This window comes from Narcine bancroftii, chromosome 3 (assembly GCF_036971445.1).
Source record: "Narcine bancroftii isolate sNarBan1 chromosome 3, sNarBan1.hap1, whole genome shotgun sequence".
Classification (NCBI taxonomy): Eukaryota; Metazoa; Chordata; class Chondrichthyes; order Torpediniformes; family Narcinidae; genus Narcine; species Narcine bancroftii.
In genome coordinates, this window is record NC_091471.1 from 267,950,273 (window position 1) to 267,967,354 (window position 17,082).

The following is a 17,082-nucleotide window of genomic DNA, read 5'->3' on the forward strand; positions in this document are numbered from 1 at the left end:
TAAAGAGAAAGCATCTTTTCCATCAGCAGAAAGGTATAAAAAAAAACAGATTTATAATAATTGGTAGCAGAATTAGAAGAGAGTTGAGGAAAATGTTATTCACTTTGAGGATGGCATGAATCTGGAAAAGGGAACTCAAAGCCAAAATTTAGAATCATGTAATTATTAACCTTTAAGTTATAAAATATATTATTTTTAGTAAAGACTTTGTGGGTTTGGAAACAGGGAAAGATAATTACACACAAAGACACATACATCTGTGTTATCAGATAACAAGTCTTCTGGAGACAAAGTGTCTCAATTCAAAGCAGTAAGAATTTTGGATTGTGCTATTAAAAGTCCAGCAACAATGGATGTTTGCTCAGAAGCACCTGTGTACACACACAGCCACTCTGCTTGTTAGTCTGAGCAGACAACCCGGAAGCATTTTCTCATTAACTTTTGGAAGAGATGAACTTCAAACAGAATGAGTGGTAATGTCATATCTTGTGATTGGGACACTTCAAGAAGGCATCTTTTATATCTGAAGTTAAAGATTCAGTAACCTTCCATGAGAGAGGTACTGTTGTGTATTCTCCCTTTGATAGGGAAGGAACACTGAATCAGCGGCTTTGAAAGGAAAAGGCCACTTCGACTGTCTCTTTGTGTCCAACATGCCCATGTGTAATGTTCACTTCATTTAACCCTTGCCTGGGTTGGTGAAATCATCGTGTGAAAAACAAGTTCTGAAACCTCCACGCAAGAGAGGGGAATTTGTGAAAAAGTCATTTGTACGATGAAATATTTATTTGAAGCCAGTCTACAAGAATTCGTGACTTTCAGAACTTTTGATCAGCTGTTTAAAGACTCTGAGATTCAAAAGATTGAATTTTAAAATGATCTCTTCAGAATTGTGCCTGAACTGTAATGGTTTAGGATTTGCCCCACATGCACACACACGCGGTGCATAGTGGGGTTAAGTTCAGAGTTAAGGATGATTTTATATTATTAATAGTTATTAAAAAAATAGTTTTGAAGAAACCATTGTCTTGGTGAATTTCTTTTGCTGGTTTATGTTGTAACACTCACATTTAAAAAGAGACATACATTTCAGTAGCTGAACTTCATATTGGAATGTGGGATTGGTTTGATTGGCACAGGCACATTGGCCCAAGGCCTGTTGTGTTGCAAATGATTCCTAGATGCAGATGTCACTGGATTATCGGATGTTGCAGGAAATTTAGGGAGGAACAAGAATGAACTAAGTTTTGGATTATGTTCTTAAGCCTATTAACTATTCTGCTTTATTCATTCACAGGCAATAGCTCGGAAAAGATTCATGATTCTGATGTTTCGCATTAATCACTGGGAAGGAGGGATTAATTCAGATTCAGATTTATTGTTAAGAGTACAAACATTGGCATCACATCCAACCCAAAAATACTTTTTTCCTGTGGATGAGGCAGAATCACTACTTACTGGCAGTGCAAAAAGCTGATTGACTCAACGTACACATGTAAACAAATAAATCTAAACAAACTGATGGTGCAATACAGAAACAAAATCAATAAAAGTGCAAAGCTAAGAGCCCTTTAAAAAAAAATCCCTGATTGAGTTTGCTGTTGAGGAGCCTGATGGTGGAGGGGGAGCAGCTGTTCCTGAACCTGGTGGTGCGAGTCTTGTGGCACCGACACCTCTTTCCTGACAGTGGCATTGGGTGGTGTGCTGGGTTGTGTGGATCCTCGAAGACTGCTGCTGCTCTCTGATGGTAGTATTCCCGCAGATGTTCTCAATGAGGAGGGTTTTACCCGTGATGTCCTGGGCTGTGTCCACTACTTTTTGCAGGGCTTTTTTGCTCAGGGGCCTTGGTGTCTCCATACCAGACTGTGATGGAGCTGGTCAGCACACTTTCCACATTTGCCAGGAATTCCGATGTCATCCCAAACCTATGCAAACTCCTGAGGAAGTAGATTAATCACAAAAGTGTGACATTTTTAGGAAATTAAAACCTTCACCATACAAATGAAACCACTCCAAAGCTTGATTCAAGTCCCAGAAAGTAATATATTCAGGAGTAATACATTTCCACTCAATTTAATCAGTAAAAGGCTTTTGGCTCTGATGTCTCCACAATCCCCCCCCCCCATTCCCATATCCTCAATCTGCAGCTGAATTTACTGCAGAGAAACTTGACTCTAGCAGAATCCCCACTCGATCTTCAGGCTGCTGGCAACTTTACAAAGAAAACTAAGCACATTAGTCAAAATAAGTTCAGGTTTCCAAAAGCAATTTCTTACAACTGTCTTGATAGCAACGTTCTTCTGTAGAATTGTTTAAGAATCTTTTGCATTAGTTTAACCATCTGCATCAGCTCACTAGGAAACATTCTCACCTCCCAATTAAAAAAGTATTGGTTCAAGCCCCATTCGGTGCAATGACGGCACTAATGAGATGGATCTGCTGATGACTTTCTTCACTCTGTATTCTACCCACCTTTACATCCAGGAGTGCACCATATTCTGGATGTAAAGTTAAGGAGCTCCCAAGTTTCCACGTCTTCCCTGCTCAAACATGTTGCTGACACTGAGAAGTGTGAAGTATGGACCCGCTCTGGCTGGTGTGTTCTATCACAGCTGTTTTTGTACTCTGTAACGTCCCCTCCTTAGACTAAAGCGGTGTCTGAAGCAGAGATTCTTGGCTGCCCAACCTCCTTCATGAGACTACACTGCTCCGCAATGAGTTAAGCAACATTGCCCTTCACATCAGGAAATTGTTTGGAATGAAGCATACTTTCATATCTACACAGGCTGCGGGGACTTGGGGTCAGGCTGCAAGCTGCAGGATACTGGCTCATGGGAACCAAGTAATGGAGCCAGGATTCGGGAGAGCACTGAGGGAAACACAGCCCCCTAAAGGGCCTGGGATGTTGATGGCTTCCTTATCATGGCAGAGGTTTGAATCTGGAGCTCAGGTTGTTGATGAATCGTTGTGTGGCTGCAGAGGCCACGGGAGCACTGGAGGCAAATCCTCAGAGATTCTGAAGGGACTCTCTTTTGCTTCTCTTTCTTACAGTAAGTGGCACCTAATGGCCATTCTGCATCTGCCTTAAGGCATACAGAAGCCAATTTTGTGTAATGTTACATGTTCTATACATGACAATGGAAGGAATCTTGATTGAGAGGCTGGAGCAGATATTTGTGGGAGAGTAGCAATGTGAGGGAGAAGGTGTTCGGCATGGATGAGAGGGCCAAACTGGCCTGTTTCTGTGCTGGTTATATGTTGGAGGTCCTGCCTTTCAGATGATGCATTCAATTGAAGACCCTGGTGGATTAAGAAGATGCAGTGGAACTACATCTCAGAAAGGCCGAAGAATTCAGGCCAATATTACTACTTGACTTTCTAATTGTTTGTTGTGGATGCAAATTGCATTATGTTTTGTGTAGGACACCCAAGTCCCTGTAGACACCAATACATTTCAGTCTCCTGCCATTTAGAAATATTTCACCCTTCTTTTAACTAAGATGGATGATTCATGTTTCTTCCACAATATAATGCATCTACCAGGTCCTTGCCTATTCATTTAACCTGCCTACGTCTCTCAAATGCAGCTATTCTCAACCTTGTTTTTGGCTATGCCCCATACCCCCACCCCTGCTCAAAATTTATGGGCCCTCATTCCCTGTAAAGAAGTTGTTTGGTTGGTTTCTTCTGTACTTCTCTCCCACTGATTTAAATCCATGGCCCCCAGGAGGGGCTTTGGCACCCATTGAGAATGGCTGCTCTATAAAGTCCCTCTGCACCCTTCTCACTGCCATTTGGCCTTGTATTACTATTAAAACCACATGTATTATAGTAAGCAAAAATCAAATTGTTGGAGGAACAATGACATCTGTCAGGGGTGGGCGAGGAGGAGGAATTGTCGATATTTCAGGTCAGAAACATCTTGGGCTTCCATATATCATTTTTAATCTCAGTTGAATCACTGTGAACAGAAGCTCTAGCAGAATTAATGCATTTCACAGCTTCCCAACCTGAAAATTATCCATTCATTCCTACTATTTTTTAAACTTCCTGTCTGCAATCCACACCAGAATATTAAATATTCCATAACTTTAATAATCCCTTGTATGACTTTTGGAAGACCACTTACACATCAATGGACTCACTCATCTACTCTGCTATGCAGAATTTTAAACAGAGGTTTCCTTTCAGTGAACTCACATCGACTCCAGTGTGCTATTATTATTTTCTTTGAGGCCTGTTATCACTTCCTTGGTCACAGACTCCTGCAATTTTCCTTTGATACATGTCAGGCTGCTCAGTCTATGACTCTGAGGTTGAACTGATGGAATATGGCAACTGCATCTACTTTTCCCATAGACACCCCCTTCAAAATCCAAGGGGGCAGGTCACACCATTCTTTTAATATAAAATTAATATTTCTGTATTAATAATTTCTCCAATTTTTTTTCTTATATTAACGTAGAATCGTAGGGATGTGCCATACTGAAACTAGCCCTTCAGTTCATTGAATTCTGCCAGCCATTTACACTGATCCTACGTTTAAAAAAAAATTCTCCCCACATTCTCACTCACTCACTGCTTCCTGAACATGTTTGGGTGTATTTTATGGATTTTGAGCCGCTGATAACAAAAATTACCGTAAAACTTTCCTATCACATGCTTTTTAAAAAAAGATATAACCTATTTTTGTGATTTCCTATCATATTTCAAGTCGACTTCAACTAGACAAAACTATGAAGTGCAACATGTCGTTGAAAATTCATTTTCTGCATTCGCACTTGGACATCTTCCCTGCTGATCTTGGTGCAGTCAGTGATGAACATGGTGAAGGGTTTCACCAGGACAATGCGACCATAGAAAAGCAGTATCAGGGCAACTGGAATTTATCAATGCTGGCCGACTATTTTTGGTCACTGACATGAGAGGCATCAGATGCTGAGTACAAATGAAAATCAGCAGCTAAATTATTCTTAGGTCAGTTGAACAAACGCAATGTGTCAGCATCAATATGCGATTAAAACATACTAAATTCAATAAAAGTTGATGTTTCTCCAATTTCCTACAGATCTGAAATGATCTTTCTGTTCATCTTGAAGTTGTCTATCATAATCCCCAATTTTTTTTGAGCAAACCTTTTGAAAAAAAATTGTTGACCAGTGTTATTTGAATGCAAGGCCCATTTTTTTTGAAATACATGGCCCCAACCCACATGCCCTTGTCCCCTCCCAAGAATAATTGTATGCTGATGTCATGGACCACTTCTTTTAGGAATTGGGCCTGTCCTAAATATTCCCAGGGACTTTCAGCTGCTCAACAGTGCAGCAATTTCCATGAACTCTTATTTTCATTCTTATCAAAGCTCCTCTCTAATCCTGAGATCAGGATTCCATTTCAACTTTACTTAATTTTAAGTTCCCCTGCAGTATTTGAATCACAATCCTGAACCATTAGTTCAGCCTTACTTATCATGAAACTAATCTTCTCAGAATTTTTTTGATTCATCCACTGGGAAGACTTTAATCAGGCTTTAATCAGGCTAAATGTAGGGTCTTGTACCTCTTAGTTGTCTGAAATATTCTCATTGCAATACTCTGTCTTGGGATAGAGGAAGCGGACATTCTAGATGAGAAATTAATAAAAAAACATTTAGGAATAAGCAAAAAAGAAATCACTCCACCACTCAATAATATGTATTTTTATTTTTTTTTGTTTCTCCATGGAAATGACGGCAGGACATCACAACTGGGGGAAAAAAATATCAACCAGACATTTATATTTTTATTTAAAATGCAGCAATTTTTAAAACTGTTTTGAAACAGCCACACTCTGGCGTGGCTGTTCTGATGATGTAGTTAAAAGCTGTTGAGATTTCTCTGCTGAGAAAAAATAAAATCAGTTCTAACATTGAATCGTTAAATGTTAAACATAGCAAGTATTTACAAGTTCTCTTGCCACAGTGGCAATACTGGGGGCAGAGAAAAGGGAGAAATGTTCTTCTGTTCGATGGTACCTGTAGTTGAAGGCTTGAACCACTCTCATCTTTCCAACATTTTTGCCGTCTTTTGTGAACACCACTCTCCCTGTCCTAAAAGCAAAGGGTTCTGCTGGGTTGGAATTCCACTGGTATTCCAAGTAAAAACAACTCTTGTTTTAAATTTGTGGGGCAAGTTGCTCCATTTCCAGGCCTAATTCTAAGTTTACTCAACGCCTAAACAGTTCTAAAAGGTGTCAGTCAGTGGCGAGTGAGCGAGGTTATTGTTCCTCTTCAGTGTGACCACTGGCCACCACCTGAATGAACACCAGACTGGGAATGAACCTTAAATCATACGAGATGATGGACACCAGTGTATCCCAGTATGGCAATGACACTGTATCCACATGCTGTTGTGTGTGGAGCAATATGCAGGCAAGACTTGTACTTCTGTTTTAAAGAGGTAATCTCATTGGAATGTCCAAATAATGGGGTTGACAACATTGCTTCTGGCTCGAGTATCTAGATCTAGGGGATAGGGTAATCAGCCAGCATAGAGGTGAGGAGAGGTTTCCTCAAGCAGAAGGTGATTAACTTTTGGAATTCCCTTACCAAGATGCTGTGGTTAAGTCTAATCATGATGGTGTAGTAATGAATGTTAAAGTTACTTCAGGAATGTGGTATCGAGGTAAAAGATCAGACCCAATCTAAATGTGTAACAGGGAGTGGGGGTGTTTTTAAATCAGCATGGAAGTCCTAATTAGAAAGGTAGCTTCAATGTTATCCACTGGCAAGGTATAATTATGACAAATTAATTTTACAGATACAAACCATATACACAAGATCTACTTTAATAATTCTAAAATTAATTTCAATATTACATTCTGTAGAAAAATGCCCAAATCCTGGAGTTAAACAAAAATTTTGCAAGGTAAAAGGCGAACTGTCAAAATCCCGGGGCTGATGCCTTTTGGTTCATGAATACATTATGATTATTACCAGAAAGATTTTGGAGCAATTGCAGAATCTGTAGTCTTTTTTTTAAAAATCCTGATAATATTTTGGAACTGGTATTCTGCAAACCTGTTTAACTTTCAAATTCTTCTGCATAATAATAACCAAAAAGCTACTTCAAACCTGTTAAAACTGAAATCTTTTAACTGACTACTCTTATCCAAAGACCATCCATCTACATTGTTGAGAAGGAATTTTGACAGATATTTTTTAAGACATTCCTGAATCTGTTGTTAATTGGTTTGGTGAAAAGTTCAATCAGATACAATTGTCCCTGAGAGGAGCCTAAGCCTTCTACAGGTCCAAAGATAAGGAGAACATCCTTAACAGGGAGAACATACAGACTGCAAATAATATTTAGCATCATAAACCTGTAACATTTACAATTTCTTCCGCAATCTGCCTTCACAATCGGCAAAAACTCATCAAACCCATTCACTGCAACATTTACACTTGCTCCCAGGCTCGTGCCTTCTAAGCTATTTTTTATGGCCTATTCCCTTTAAAATGGGATTACACAACTGGAGAGTGGTTAGATTCAAAGGCTACGTTTCTTCATCCCCTAAGCAGGCAAGGGAAATGGTGGCAGTTTTAACCAGACCACAATGGTTTAGTTGACATGGGAAATTGACTGAGCTGATTGATTATGGCTAATGTTCACCACGATCGCAGCTAGTGATGGTCTTGTAGGCAGCAGTGAGATAGGTTTCTACATTTTCTTTAGATCTTTTTTGTAATTGATAGAAAATTATGAATGCAAAGCCTTCCTGGTGCTCCAGTGGAGCTGAAGCTAGTCACACCAGAGGCAATGGCATTTGAGAGGAAGCCTGAGAACATCACCAGTTGTTGATCTGAAAATATCAATATCAATGTGTAACAAAATTCCTTTCACCATCCAGCTAAACTAAATCTTGGTGAAAACTGGTTCTGCCAAAAGTGCAAAGACACATGAACAGGGCAACTACTGCAAACTCTTGTGCCCTCATAATACACATCCAGAATTTACTGACAAAAAACTTTTAAAATATTGCCTATTTGCTGTAGTTCCTTAAGGCCGCTTGCTTCAGTCAAGAGGAGGCCTTTCACACCTGACCAGGAGAGATTTAAAAAAAAAATTACATTTAGACACATAGCACAATAACAGGCCATTTCGGACCACAGTCCGTGCCACCCAATTAACCTACACCACCAGTAGGTTTGAAATAGGGAACCTCCGGATAAATCCCACATAGACAAGGGGAGAACATACAAACTCTTTACAGACAGTGCAGCAATTGAAACCGCTACACTAACCATTCTGCACTTTTGAGGCACAAATTCCATTGTGGCAAGATTCAGCCATCAGGAATTTCCATCTAAACAGTTCAAGGCCAGCACACCACATTCATCAGCTTTTAAACTCAACTTACAAATAAAGCCCTCAAGCTTTTGTCCTCTTTTTACATATTCACTGTGCAAATATCGCACCTCACTCAGTGCTCCAATGTGCTCAATAGATCAGCAAGAATTCTTGTCATTGCATTCTTTCAAAAAAAGATTATTTTCTGGATGACAACATTTTTCTCTGTTTCTCATGTGAGATGACAAATGACTAACTAGCCACTCAGACTCGTATGGCAAGTTGAGAACAGGATACTCTAGAATGCTGTGGTGGGAACCATGGTTGTCACCACCTCACCGCAGGTCACTGCAGGTACTCCTCTACTTTCAATGGCTTGACTTATGATTTTTCAAGGTTACAATAGGTAGAATCCATACTTCAAATTTTGAATTTCGATCTGTTCCTGCGCATGTAACATGCGGTACGATACTCTCTCGAGATGCTGGGCGTTGCAGCAGGCCGCAGCATCCACTCAACCACGTGCGCAGTCTCTGTAGCTATCACGCAAGCAAGTGTAAACAACCGATAATGTGTTAAAAGCGTTTTTTTTGTTTTGTGTTTTCGTATCCCATCATGTCTACTAAATGCCCACATGTGTTTCCTGCTTCTGGAGGCGTAACTCAAGATACTTGCTCAGCATAAAGGCGGCAAGCCGGTAATGGCTATAGCACGTGAATTAGGACTTTTGCAATCAACGACCTCAACCATCTTAAAGGATAAGAATCAATTCAGTGATGTAGTGAAATCATCAATATCGGTGAATTCCACCATCATAATGAGGGAAAGAACTGGGCCAATTGATGATATGGAAAAATCACTTGTCGTAGGGATGGAAGATCAAATACAAAAGCAGATACCACTTAGTCTACTAATGATACAGGCTAAGGCAAGAAGTCTACCGTTGAAATAAATTACAAGATATTGGTACTTGGGAAACAGCCAGAATTGGAAACGGATGCAGAGGATGTTCGTGAGCTTGTTGGCATTGAGGCTGAAGAACTTTCCAATAATCAAACTGGAGGAAGCAAAAGTTATACCCAAGGTACCAATAAAGTTCACAGCAGAGACGGGCTGAGGTGCTGACTACTATCAATAGTGGTGTACGGATGTTAGAAGAAATGGAAGTCAATTACGAGAAATTTGTAAGAGCTGACAGGAGAGAAAGGATGCTCTTTCTTGCTACAGAGAAATTTACAATGAAAAGAAGAAGCAAACTGTCCAGTCAAAAACTGATATTGTCCTGAAGAAGACCACGCCTATTAAACAATCCACAAGGGTCGAGGCCCCAGTGCCTTCAACAAGTGTCAATGACGCAATGTGTCCTAAAAGCTGTTCTCAAGCAACATCAGGAGAGAAATTGATGACCCTGTCACTTTAGCATCCCCACCATCCTATTAATTTTAGTTCAATGCTTCAAATATTCTTCAGGCCCAGTGTGCTTTCAGTTGTGTACGTTAATGATGAGTACCCGTACAACTTAACATTTGTTATCAATCGACAGCAGAGCCACCAAAACCAGGTACCTACCGTACCTGTATTCTTTAGTGACTTACGGTGGGTTTGGTGAAAAGCAATTCCATCCTAAGTAGAGGAGTACCTGTACTTTGGAATGCACCTAAGGCTGAGGTTTCAGTCACAATATCCTTCTCCAGAGGCTGGAGTTCAACATCTGGCCCTTGGCTGGCAAATGGGGTAGAGAACAAACCCGAGCACTAAAGTGGCTGGCTTGGGATCATGGAGAGAGAGAGGATGTGGGGAAGGGTGGGTGGAGGATGAACAAAGCATCAGGAGGAGGAGGAAGACTGAGGTCGTGTTTTGTGCTGGATGGTAATGCTTGCAGGTAAGAAATCAAGTTTGGGAGTTTGAAAATGGGATCATTGTGAGGTGAGTGGTGTTTGTTTGAAATGGGAAGAGGACTAAGGATTTAATTAAGTTTTCATTTACCTGAAGCCTATCAGGTTGGCACTGCAGGATTAAGACCAAGTTGACCCAAGAGTGTCAACAACAGGAGCTCCATAACAATTTGGTCCAAGTTCTCCTATGGCAGTGGTTCTCAACCTTTTTTCCCCACTGATGTACCACCTGAAGTAATCCGTTTACTAACCAAGAGCAAAAGGTGCTCTGTGGTTAGTAAGGGATTACTTAAAGTGGTACATGAGTGGAAAAAGGTTGAGAACCACTGTCCTTTAGTGTTCTAAACAGTACACTACTCAGAGAACATCCATCATCATCATGTATGAACCTGCCAGGAAACAGTTTTGGTTTTGCAAGGATGATAAATAGTTGGAACTGCCTGGTTCATTTTTTTCACTGGCACAAGTTGCCCCACAGGTGAGTCAAAAGCAATTTATTCCAGATTAAATCAACTTTTTTTTCCAACTGCACAGAAAATAAAACATTACTTTTCAGTCCATTTTTAAGGCAAAAATATCAAAGGAGTTGAGCTCAGTTATGACCTTGCAGTGCAACCTATTAATTTAGCAGTACAGGTGGCATACCCAACCATAGGATTCCTCTGCATCCAATTTGCCACGGAATCTCTGCTGTTTCACAGATGGTGTTAATAATTTCACTTAAAAGTCTGTTAGCTGAAGGACAGCCATCATTTTTATCTCACTCCTTCGGTGAAGTTGGAGAGCAGATGGACAATAAATAGTCTGTGCACGTAACAGCGATGGAATTAGGTACAAAGGCGGTCTTTAAATCCATTGATTTGATAGATATTCAACGCTGTTAACTTTTGCTTTGAGCAGTAGAATAAAGAGGAACTTTAATGGATGACACTGCCAGTTGAAAAGGACTCCAGTGGAATCTACAATATATTTAAGATCTTCAATCCTCTCTCTATGAATATTGGCAACTTTATTTACTCCACCATCAAACTTTGTTGTTTAATACTCCCATGAAAAGCTGAGACATCAAAATATGTTAAATGCATTCTGTACACGCAAGTTATTGTGGGTAACTGCGTTCATTAAGAGTAGACAAGTGTCGCCAGTAAATGGTAATTTGTTACTTTGAAAAGGATAATTCACAGGATGTAGGTGTCATGAAGTCTGGCACTTCTTGTCCAATCCAAGTTGTACTTGAATTGAGTGTTAAGCAAGGCCTTTTCAATGGGCACTTTTTGGTGTAGCTGTGGAATCATGAAATGAACATAGTCAGCAGACAGACTTTTTTCCCTTAAAAGTTATTAGCAAACAATAATCCTGGATAATTTTGAATTTTTATTCTAAATACAGTTTAATTAAATATTTTGTTTTTAATTTCCCTAATTTGACAAACTTGGATCATGATTCCAAGCCCATGAATGATGAAATACAATAACATAATGATGCTACATTAACCCAAATACCTTGTATAACCATTGCCACTTTGAAAAACATGCTCCTATTGAAAAAGTGCCAAGTATCACTATACAATTCAAGCGAGGTGCAGTCCATGCCTTGATTGCTTAACCTGATAGATCTAACACTTCAAATTACAAACAAAAAAAAAATCAGGAAAAATACAACTGAAGAACCTCATCACCATTATTGTGCAAAGCAATTCGACTCTTACCAATGTTAGACTTTCTGATTTTTAGGACCAAAGTCATGGGGGCATGGATTAATTAAAAGCTCTGGTATTTTTTTATGTTACAAGATGTGAGCATGTGTTACTAGATCCCTGAAGCAAGTCTTAGGTCAGCAAAGACAAAAGGTAAGGTAAACCACATTTTGCTCCAAGTATTTATTACCCAAGCAGGACAATGAACGCAGTAACACTGGTTAGTCCTTCAATTATCCTGGAACCATTTCTGTTTAGCACAGTGGCTTTAACGCAAAGAATGTGATGTATGGCTAATTATAGCCATAAATTGCACTTTTAAAGGGGACATGATGTGAAAATTGCTTCTTGAACAATCTCCACGCCACCACCTGGAAAATTAACCACCTTTCCATTTCTCAGCTTCAGTTTAGGGATGCTATCATCTTCAGATCAGAAGTCAAACTGATTTAGAAAGGCATCGTTATTATTTTTAATCAATAGATCAAAATCAAGGAACCTCTGAAACTCAACAGCACTGTGAAAGCATTTTCAACATATGGATTGCAGAAGTCTGGTGCAAAAGCTCACCGTCATCTGCTCAAGGCAGTTGGAGATGGACAGTAAATAATTGCCTGGCTAATGATGCCTATAAACTAAGGGATGAAGATCTTTCACCTTTACATTTTCATGTTCTGAGGGAAACAATTCCTAGAAAAATATACAATGCGTTTTATAATTTTAAAATTTTTTTCATGGTGGGGATCCCTTAGTAAGGCATTGCTGTTTTTGCCCATATCTAACAGTTCTTAGTCCAAGTGACTTACTAAACATCACAGAAGTTTGTATTGAGTCAACTATACTGTGAGCCCAGAGTGAGGTCCAGGCCAATGCATGTTAGGATGGCATATTTTCTTGATAGACAACATCAACAGACCAGTTAACTTTAAAAAAAAACAATTTTGTAGTTTCATTGGATATGTTATCAACACACTTATTACAAAATTATCTAGTTATCTGGCTACCCGTCATGATGGGATTTAATCAACAGATCAGATTACCGTTACAGTTATTCTATGGCCATTACACTACTGAATCCATATGCAAGACCAGGTAACTCACAGCAAAAGATCTCAAGGTTTACAGAGTACTTTTCTTATGTGTTCTATTTGAAAATATCCAAGTGGGAAAATTTTCTAGTCCATTCTATTATTTTTCTGCAAGAAGAAACTCATTCAGTGACAAAGTTAATGATTCAGATTTAGGAACCTAGTGTTTAGTGTAACAAATGGGTAGGATTTTTCATCAAATCAGTTATCCTTTTGTTCGCAACTGAATGCAGTATATTGGAAAATATAGTGCAAATTGACATGATACTGGAGGTTTTATTGCACTCTAGAAGCTTCAAAAATGTATCAACATCTTGGTATTAACAGTCTGTAGACTTACTCCTTTTGCTAAGAGTTCAATGTCACAGAATGAAACAAACTTTGGCCAGGAACTCAAATAACATGAACAAAACTAACTGTTCTGATTAGAACAATTTAAACTCAACGCCGAGTAAATAGGTTTACACCCTCTCTTTAAAATATCAGACACAGTTAAGACCAAGTAGTGGAGAATAATTATACTCAGGTTAAAAACTATGCCAAGAGTTTTTAGGAGATTAACCTGGGAAGTACCAAGTTTTGGAGTGATACAGAGGGCACCATAAAATAACACCACCTCCCAAGCCCAAACAGCAAGGAGAAGACAAAAAAATATTTTATACACATAAGTCAATAATGACTTGTATTTCTTTTGTATGTGTTGCATATTTTATAATTATGTACATACATCTTGAAAGCACTTTGGCCTCTATGCCAGATGTGCACTACTCAACAAGCCTGCTTAGCTTAAAGACTAATTTGAGAAACCATGTTCAGCACGAGCAACACCCAAACTCATTGCTGGTACTGTTTAATTATCAAGCTAAGTACTGACAGTGCAATAAATGGAAGGGAAGGGCAAGTCATTTTTGAAGTGGGAACAAAGATCTGAGATCAAAACTGATTCCCCTAACAAAAGAGGTCCCTTCCTGGTGAAGAGAACAGATTTAGAATCTTTTCTTCACCTGAGTATTGAGACCCACTCCTAGGCTTCCTTCGCTGATGATATTTTAAGGCTGTATCACTGACTTTAAGCATCAATGATCAGTAATAAGCTCTGTAGCCAACATTATTTGGACTATTGGGATGTTGCAGAATTTTGGATTTATTTCTATATACAAGTTTACACAACTGCTTTTTCCTTGGTGGTCTAAATTTGAAATGGCTTAATCTTATGTTCATGTTCCTTACCCTGAATTCAGACTCCAAAGAGCACTGCACATCCTTCTCTCCCTGACAACTCCAAGTGATAGGACACTGTCCAGTTAAGCAAACCAACATTCTCCTAAAACTGCATCAGGAATTTAAGGCGTAACATTTACCAACAGGAAGTTTCCCGTCTCACTGAACATACAGCATGTTGAAAAAAGGGAAGGAATCATAACTTTGATACATTTGAAGACATAAGTTGAAAAGAGAATTCAAAAATAATTAATATACAATGAAGTACTTGCCAAGCACACTTTACTACAACTGGTTAAAAAAAGCAGGCTCTTGCTCTCTCCACCCAGACTCTAAAACAAGCACACCTGGTTTCTGCGTGAAACGATTAATGAGGCTGTAATCATTCACTAGCATTACCCCACTGAACTTGCAGCAATTTTCCTGCTTAAATCTTGTGGACAGGGAAATGCTAAAGCTGTAATGAGCCTTCACAGCTGTGCACCCACTGTGCTCTGCTGGTGAGGGAGAGGGATCACCAACAAGTGACTCTCCTTCCAAAAGAATTCTGGAGCCACTCAACATCCCTGCAACATTATCACTGCTGCTCACACAATTTTCCTACCTAGTTCAGAGACAGAACAAGGGAAAGATCAAGAACTTCAGCAGGGGTAATCTACCACACTTCAAATAGACCAAGTCAAACTTTTAACATGTCTTGCATTATACCTCACTACTACAGCACCCTGCCTTCCTCCAACCCTGGAAGATAGGTTTGATGCAATGGAAGCAGATAAATGTGCATCAGAGAGAGAGAGAGAGAGAGAGAGATGGCAGCTTCCCCCCCTCACCCATTAAGAAACCTTCTACCACTCCATCTAAATTATATTCAGAAATGATTCAACAAGGGAGAGCACACCTCACAGTTGGACTGAAAATTGGAAATTTTGCTTCAAAAGGAATAAGGCCATTAAATCCAAACATGCTACTTGTAGTTATTTATCTTTAAAAGAAAGCCATAGACATAAAATAAAATAAAAACAAATATGATATCTGATGAGTCTTGCAAAAGCTACACAATCAAGAGACAATATTCTTTCTATTAGCCTGAGCATTATAGATGCGAGGGGGCAGATTCTCCCTTTCACACACGCGCTCACGCTTCTAAACGGGACGACCTAGGTGAGACACAGAAAATGTGTGCTATAACAAACAGATGCGTAACACGGGTAGACCTATGTGGGAGTTGATCAGCATGATATCAGATATCATAGTAAATCAGAAATGGTTAAACAAGATATCTCCATGTAGTTCCCAACCTAAGAATATTCCCACCTCTCAGCAAAAAAGAGATTAAATTCTGGTTTCTTTATATCAGATCCAACAAAAATTAGAAAATATGTTTTATCAAGGGTAAAACATACAGTTTAAATACAAACTTGGATCATTCAAACAATTCAGGATTTATTTGACCCTTTTAAAACAGGATTCTACTGCCTAATTTGGTCACTGTATTCCCTATATCCCTACTGCCCCTCCACCCAGTAGGAAGAAGCCTATCCATTGTCAGTCACAGGGAATGTGCCTGGTGCAGCCCAAGGAGAATACAGTCACATTTAACCCCTTGCACAAAATGCGCCTAATAAAAAGATCATATTGGAAACAAACAAAGAGCAGCCAAGTGTTCAGAAGTCCAACAGTGCCTGGACCACAAGACTGCAACAAATGACCTTTCCTTTGGCCTCACAGACAATGTTACAACTCACGAAAGCTGTGATGGTCACTAAGGTTAGTGCAGCAAACACCATACTGAGCCAAGTGCTGGGGAAATGCCAAAAGATGGACGTGCATACTTCACCCCTCAAAGTCTCAGAAATTAACATATGGAGGGCTAACATAAAGAACAAAAGTCTCTTCAGTGATCAGCTCACAGTTCACAGTAAAATCTCTTAGTGAAGGCAATGAGAAGCGTTGCATGCAGCTAGGAGGTTTTGACCAAGTCATAGACATAAATGTGAAAATCGTCATCAAACTTGATGAAATAAACCGATGGTTTGGCTTGCACTTGGTGAATCACCAACCCCGTTCTCTTTGTGCCATCCTCTGTGACATATTCCACTTGTTTTCCCACGAGACTTTCAATGACTTCACCAGGCTCAGTTGGCAGAACTTGCTTGTTCTCTGTCACAGGAAAACGTATAATTATTATCTCACCCAATGCAATTTAGACTTTTAAAAGACTTCTAAAGCAATTAACAAAAAGAAAATTACAATACTTGCTGCTTTTCATCTTCAGTTACAAGGCATTCAAGTTCACCGCAGTGGCGGCTGGATAGAGACGAGTCCCTCGCTGGAAAACCCAGCTTTTACAAGTAAGGATGAGACTGGGTATTATGCAATGAGTGACACACCTTCTTGAACCTCAAAGCCTTCCATCATATACAAGGAATGGCAGGAGAGTAATGAGATATTCCCCTTTTGCCAGACCCCCCCAACACTATCAGTATAAGCTAGCACGGAATAACAGACTTGTCTGGCATGCCAGGTACATCTCTGAGCATTTAGATTTCAGATTTATTGTCAGAATACATACATGACATCACATACAACCCTGAGATTCCTTTTTCCCTTTGGGTGAGGCAGAAATACCCCTTATACCATCCTTCCCTGTAGGTGTGATCTCCTGGGTTGTGTCCACGACCTTTTGCAAGACTTTATGCTCAGAGGCATTGCTGTCCCCATACTGTGAGGAAAACAGTCAGCACACTTTTCACCACACATCTGGAGAAATTTGCTAGGGTTTCCGATGTCATACCAAACCTCCGCAAACTCCTAGGAAAGTAGAGTAGCTGGCGTGCCATTAGTATGTTGGGTCC

The 17,082-nt window shown here is 39.6% G+C and overlaps 1 protein-coding gene across 8 annotated transcripts in view; it reads right to left on the reverse strand.

Moving 5' to 3' along the window:
- Nucleotides 1-1,358: 1,358 nt before the first annotated feature.
- Nucleotides 1,359-17,082, reverse strand: part of LOC138758736 (spindlin-1-like) — a 77,903-nt gene continuing 62,179 nt past the window's right edge. For 6 of the 8 annotated variants that reach the window (XM_069928072.1, XM_069928076.1, XM_069928075.1 and 3 more), the window contains 3 exons: nucleotides 16,288-16,387; nucleotides 5,560-5,622; nucleotides 1,359-1,937 (listed from right to left, as the gene is read on the reverse strand). In XM_069928072.1, the coding sequence (XP_069784173.1) occupies nucleotides 1,784-1,937; nucleotides 5,560-5,622; nucleotides 16,288-16,387 (317 nt within the window). In that variant the 3' untranslated portion in view covers nucleotides 1,359-1,783. Of the gene's footprint in view, nucleotides 1,938-5,559; nucleotides 5,623-5,683; nucleotides 11,506-12,837; nucleotides 16,388-17,082 lie in introns of those variants that run through there. The other 2 variants (XM_069928077.1, XM_069928078.1) reach the window with 2 other exon arrangements.